A 6,836-nucleotide genomic window follows, 5' to 3' on the forward strand; every position below is an offset into this window, starting at 1 on the left:
GAGGGAGAGAGAAAGATAAGACACCTGCAGACCGGCTTCTTCTTCTTCTAGCGTTTGCCCTTCTTCCGTAGCCAGTCAACAGCGTCAGGTTGAGCCTGATGTAAAGTATCGAGACCTCCTTTGAATCTGGAGAGGTGGCAGTCGTTGACCAGCTTAACCGCTTATGAAGCAACGCCCCTGCAGGTGAGGAGCGGGGGACTCGAACTGGGACCCTTATGCCTGTCCTTGCGCTTTGCGCCTCCAGCACTTAAACCGCTGCGCTACAGCCTGTTTTACCAGCTCTGGCTGTGGTGGTTGTGGGAGTGGGTTGAATCTTGGACTTTGGAGTCTCAGGAACGAAAGTCTGCATAACCATTATACTATCTACCCCTGTCCCAAACAAATCTTTTAAAACCACACTCAGCAGCAGGTGCACACTGGGTGTTGTAGGTGTCCGCACATATGTCAATTAATTACCCAGGGAAACGTTTTCCAAGCTGACTAATGTAGCTAGGTGGGAATTGGAAAGTGGAAGTTTCTACCATCAGGCTCAATAATCCTGACTTTGGGGAATCCTGTAAGAGATCCACGTGCTGAACTTATGGGGGGGGTTGAATGCCCCTTGTTCCCCTTCCCGCCCCCCCCGCCCCCCCCCCGCCAGAGTTTGTGTTACCTGCTGTGACATCAGACTTTCTTATCTTGCCAGTCTTCAGTTTTGTTTCTGCCGCTTGGGCTGGGGCGCGCTTTGGGAAAAAGAAACTGAAAGGGAAGCTGAGCGCAGCCAGTGGAGAGGCGGCGGTGGGGCCCCGCCCTCTGATGGTCATAAAAGGCTGAGCCCACAGGCTGGAGGAGGTGAGAACCACAGGAACGCAGCAGCATTCGCATCCTTCCGCATCCTTCCCGCAGACCCTTCTGCAGACAGAACGCACTAGACCATAGCCATGGTGAGTGGGCTTGGCAGGTGAGCCCTGCTGTGGGCAGGAGGACCTGCTGTGAGCCAGTCAGGCAAACTGCTCAGAGCTTGCTAAACCTGGGGATGCGTGGGAGTCAGGGACAGGGCCTCCAGTGTCAGGCTCTGAATTTTAAAAGGTGTGATGTTCAGTGAGCGAGGATCCAGGTTCGACTCCCAGGTCCCCACCTGCAGAGGGAAATCTTCACAGTGGTGAAGCAGGTCTGCTCTATCATCCCCTTCCCTCTTGATTTCTGGCTGTCTCTATCCAATAATTAAATAAAGGTAATAAAAAATAAATTAAAAAGAATTTGAGGGGAGGCAGGCAGTAGCACACTAGGTTAAGCGCACATGGTGTGAAGCGTAAGGACCAGAGCAAGGATTCTAGTTCGACATCCCCCCCATTGGCTCTCCACCTGCAGGGAGGTAACTTCACAAGTGGTGGAGCAGGTCTGCAGGTGTCTTTCTCTGTCCTAATAAAACAGAAAAAGGGGGGGGGGCGCCAGGAGCAGTGGATTCTTCATGCCAGAACCAAGCCCCAAAGATAACCCTGGAGGCAAAAAAAAATAATAATAATAATAATAATAATATGTTGTTTTGTAAATAGAGACAGAGAAATTGAGTGGAAAGTTAGACTGAGAAGGAGAGAGAAAGACACCTGCAGACCTGCTTCACTACTTGTGAAGCTTCCCCTCAGCAGGTGGGAGTGGGGGTTTGAACCTGGGTCCTTGAGCACTGTGATGTGTGTGCTCTACCAGATGCACCACTACCCAATCCCCCTGGAAAGTGCTTTCTGCACAGTGCCCAACCCAGGGGTCTCTTGGGCTCAGTATAGGGGGGGCACCACACCTCCTGGAGTGACTTCAGCACCTGGGGAATGTCTCCAGGTTATGGAAGAGACAGAGAGCAGGGAGCACATCTGGTGTCCCTGGGGTTGGGGGCCAGCCTCAGACTGTGTGATGATGCCACAGGGCAGGACGCTGACTGTGAAGATGATGACCGGCCAGTCATTTGAGGTGCCACTGACGGAGTCCATGCAGCTGCAAGAGCTGAGGCAGCTCCTGGCCCAGCTCACCAGTGTGCCCGCCTTCCAGCAGCGCCTAATCCTCAAGGAGAATGGGAAGAGCAGGGTGCTGGAGGATGGCCCCAGCCTCAGCAGCCAGGGCGTGCAGCCCAATAGCATGGTGGTGCTGGTGGTGGAAGACTGCAAGGGCTCCTTGAGCATCCTGGTGAGGAACGACAAGGGCCGGAGCAGCCTCTATGAGGTCAGGCTGACACAGAAGGTGGCGGAGCTGAAGCAGCAGGTGAGCTGCCAGGAGCATGTGCCCACCGACCAGTTCTGGCTGAGCTTCCAGGGGCGGCCCCTTGAGGACCAGCAGCTGCTGGGGGAGTACAGCCTCACCAGCCACAGCACTGTGTACATGAACTTGTATCTCCGTGGAGGCCAAGACCACATGCCCTGACTTGGACTTTTAATCCTGGGGTACCAAGTTCAATTCCTGACATTGCATATGCTCTCTCTCTTCAGCCTTTCTCTTTCATTAATAAACAAATAAATATTTTAATGTAATGCAAAAAAGCTAACTGTCTGTCTCTGCAACCCAGCCAACCCTTTCCCACCCCTCATCCAAACTGGGGTGTCTGTTTTGCTGATGATGGGGAGATTGGGGGGGAGGGTGAAAAGTCAGGGTCAATCCTTGTCACCAGCATGGGTTGCTATGGGGTACAATCATATTAGGCTCAAAACAGTGATTCCTCCTTGGAGCTGGGAAAGTGACCTTGTGGCTTAAGTGAGAACTTTGTTACTACATTATTAATTAATTTGTGGAGCTGGGCCTCAGTTGCTGCTCCTGAGCTGCTGTTTTTCATTCAGAGAGAGATAGAGACAGAGACAGAGAAACTGCTGTGACCAGGGCTGTTCTCCAGTGATGTAGTCCTTCCCATGTGGGACCTGAACTGGAATCTGGATGTGGCAATGCAGGTGTCCAACACAGTGAGTATCATCTCTCTGTGCCCCCTTCATGTTAAAAATATAAAGAGAGCAGGGGCTAGGTGGTGGCACACTTGGTAGAGAACACACATTATAGTGTGCAAGGACCCAGGCCCAAACCCCCAGTCCCCATCTGCAGGCAGGAAACTTTAGGAGTGGTGAAGCAGTGCTGCAGGTATCTCTCTGTCTCTCTCCTTTATCCTTCCTCCCCCCCCAATTCTCTCAGTTTCTATACAAAATAAATAAATAAAACATTTTTAAAAGTGGGGGGGCAAACAGTAGTACACCTGATAAGCATTATATAAGGACCCACGTTCAAGCTCTTTTTTTAATTTTTAATTTTATTTATTATTATCTTTATTTAATGGATAGAGACAGCCAGAAATCAAGAGGGAGGGGTGTGACAGAGAGGAAGAGACACAGAGAGATACCTGCAGCCTTGCTTCACCACTCATAAAGCTTTCCCTCTGTGGGTGTGGGCCGGGGGCTCAAACCCGGGTCCTTGCGCATTGTAATCCATGTGCTCAACCAGGTGCATCACCACCCAGCCCCCAGGTTCAAGCTCTTCATCCCCACCTGCAGATGGAATAGCTTCACAAGTGCTGAAGCAGAGCTGCCGGTGCCTATCTCTTTCCCTCTCTATCTACACTACCCTCTCAATTCCTCTGTCTAATAATAAATTTTAAGAGAGAGAAGACAGATGAGGAGGCAGAGAGAAAGGAGGAGAAGGGGAAGGAGGAGGAGGAAGAAGAAATCATAAAAGGCAGAGAGCAGGTGGTCCGGGAGGTGGTGCAGTGGCTAAGGCACTAGACCTTCAAGCATGAGGTTCTGAGTTCAGTCCCCAGCAGCACATGTACCAGAGTGATGTCTGGTTCTCTCTCTCTCTCTCTCTCTCTCTCTCTCTCTCTCTCTCCCCTAGCTTCTTAGGGGGAAAAAAGGCAGAGAGCAGTGCTTTTCTCCCTCCCTCCCCCCCCCACCACTATACATACACACACACTCACACCATTAGTGGCCCTGTGAGGCATTGTAGTTACATTCTCACTGTTGTAAATATAACTTTTTTTTCCTTAAAAAAAAAAAATGAATGGGTAGAGTGAGAAATCAAGAGGGAAGGGGAAGATAGAGACAGAGACAAGGGTGGGAGATAGCATAATGGTTATACAAAAAGGCTTTCATGCCTGAGGCAGCAAAAGTCCCAGATTCAATCCTCAGCACTGCCTTAAACCAGAACTAATCAATCAGAGAGACACTTGCAGCACTGCTTCACCATTCACTTGAAGGTGAGGACCAGGGGCTTGAGCCTAGGTCCTTGAGCATTGTAACATGTATGCTCTATCAGGTGTGCTACCACCCAGGCCCACAAAGACAACTTTTCTAAGAGAAAGAAAAAGAGGACCATTTTCTGGAGCCATTCTGCCTCCAGATTGAACACTCCATTCTGCACAGCTGGCCATACCCCATATGTGGGTCAGTAGACAGTACAGGGGGGGGGGGGAGTGGTTCTGGGAAGACTGGTCTCAAAGGCCACAACACAAGGTCCCCACTGGAACCAGGACCCCAGGAAATGGTAAAGTGACTCTCCACAGACTTCCTGGGTGGGGAGTCTCTGTGTGTGCATGTGTGTGTGTTGGGGGAGGCTGTCCTTCACAACAGTTAAGGGCTGGGGCTCCATGCCTGTCCAGGATCTGGGGACAGTAGGTGACAGGGTCTGGAACACAGGCATCATGAATGGAGACTGTCAAGAATAAATCACCTTCGAGGATTCATTTAATGGAGCAGCTCTCGCCCTGGCCAACATGTGACAGGACACCAAAACCAGGGGTTGGCCCAAGAGACAGCTTACCAAGGAAAGTGTACCTTGCCACATTTGACTCAATTTCAATCCCTAGTACCACATGGATGATGCTATGGCACTAAAGGAAACTCTAGTGTCTCTCCCTTTGTCTTTCTATGTGAATGAAAACAAGAAAATGGCCCAGAGTGATGATATTCCTGTCTATACACCCTTCTAATAACGGGGTCCCTCTTCTCTAGGAGGAAAACCTTGTTCCAGGGACCAGGAAGTGACATACCTGGTCCCCACCTGCAGAGGGAAAGCTTCACAAGTGGTGAAGCAGGGCTACAGGTTGCAGGTGTCTCTTTCCCTCTCTCCCTCCTCCTCCCTCTCAATTTCTGTCTCTATTCAATAATAAATAAATAAAAATATAATAAAAAAACAAGAGCTTGTTTCAAGTGGTCACATCTACTTCATCATGAGCTGTCCCTGCATTCACACCAGAAGTTTCCTTCTCTTCCTTTAACACTAATTTCCCAAATAAGCCTCACGGGAACAGGCTGAGTCAGGGTGTCCAAGTCCCTGGGCAGACAGTCACAACCTGCCAGTACTCCAGCTTCCAGATTCTTAGGGGGGGGGTGGACACTCAGACACTCCCTTTCTGGTCTTGGAGTATCTGTATCTGGACTGGAGCCCTCAGATCTGGAGTGCCTATGACAGTACAGTAAATTTTTAAAAATTAAAAAAAAATTTCCCCTTTTTAAAAAAAATGTAGTTATTATTGTTGTTGTTATTGATGTTGTTGTTGTTGGATAGGACAGAGAGAGAAATGGAGAGAGGAGGGGAAGACAGAGAGGGGGAGAGAAAGATAGACACCTACATACCTCCTTCACCGCTTATGAAGCGACTCCCCTGCAGATGGGGAGTGGGGAGCTCCAACCGGAATCCTTGTGCTGGTCCTTGTGCTTTGCGCCACATGCACTTAACCCGTTGCGCTACCTCCCGACTCCCTTGTTTTTATTTTTTATTGCCATCAAGGTTATTGCTGGGGCTAGATGCCTGTATGATGAGTCCACTGATCCTGGTGGCTTTATTTATTTAGAGGCAGAGAAATGGAGAGAGAAGTAGGAGAGAGAAGAAAGATACCTGGGGCTGGGGAGATAGCATAATGGTTATGCAAAAAGCCTTACATGCCTGAAGCACCAAAGGTCCCAGGTTCAATCCAACACCACCATAACCCAGAGCTGAGCAGTGCTCTGGTAAAAAGAAAAGAAAAAAAGACAGACACCTGCAGCACTGCTTCACCACCTGTGAAGCTCCCTCCTCGGCAGGTGAAGACAGGGTGCTTGAATATGTGTGCTCTACCCTGTGAGCACCAGCTCCCCGTTTTTTTATTATTATTATTATTATTATTATTATTGCAGAGAGCGTGAAAGAGGCCACAGCATTGAAGCTTCCTCTAACATGGTAGTGGCCGGGTTCGAAGCTGGGTGTCGCACATGGTGACACAATGCATTCTCCGGGTGAACTATACGCTGCTGGCTCTCCTCTCACTTTTCGGCCCCATTGAAATTTAGCCAAGAATACACACCCCTGGTGCTCTCTCCTTTCCAGAGCCCCTCCGGGAGTCGCCGCTGCCGGCTCACGCCTGCAGCTACGCCTCGCCTCCACCCCAGGCAGGAAGGAAAAAAGGGGCTCCCCTGGACCCCAGATGGGTTCAGGCGACATTCCCCAGGCAGGCTTGAGGTCCGTGGAGGGGGCGTGGCCGAACCGCCGGGCTCGGGACGCCAGGACTCCGGAGGTGTCTGGCCGGCAGGGGGCGCCCATGGCAGTCAGTGGGGCCCGAGCTGACCCGGGGGCAGGAGGGGGCGGGCCTGCTGCGGCTCTGCACAGTCCCCACGGGTCCCCATCTGCATTGGCCCTAGCAGGGGAGGGTTGGGGAGGGCGACCGTCCTCCGGGACAGACTGCGGGGGGGGTCCCCAACTCGGCCGGGCTTTGGTCCCCAGTTCCATCAAGGGATCGTGGTCCCCTTTCAAGCTGCTGTCTCATGAGGGGGGAGGGGCTCGAGCTGTAGGTCCTAGGGACTTTCGGTCTAGGCCCCTTACAGCCCCCTCCCATTCCCTCCGCGGCCAGCGCCGCCCCC

At 51.4% G+C, this 6,836-nt stretch overlaps 1 protein-coding gene across 1 annotated transcript; it reads left to right on the forward strand.

Annotated features, from left to right (window-relative positions):
* The first annotated feature begins 759 nt into the window (after nt 1-759).
* Nucleotides 760-2,496, forward strand: ISG15 (ISG15 ubiquitin like modifier). Its single transcript, XM_007525748.3, has 2 exons — nt 760-923; nt 1,900-2,496. Exons 1-2 carry the CDS (start codon nt 921-923, stop codon nt 2,389-2,391), a joined length of 495 nt encoding a protein of 164 aa, XP_007525810.2. The 5' UTR covers nt 760-920; the 3' UTR covers nt 2,392-2,496.
* The last annotated feature ends 4,340 nt before the right edge of the window (nt 2,497-6,836 follow it).

The sequence above is a fragment of the Erinaceus europaeus genome, chromosome 10, assembly GCF_950295315.1.
Source record: "Erinaceus europaeus chromosome 10, mEriEur2.1, whole genome shotgun sequence".
Lineage (NCBI taxonomy): Eukaryota > Metazoa > Chordata > Mammalia > Eulipotyphla > Erinaceidae > Erinaceus > Erinaceus europaeus.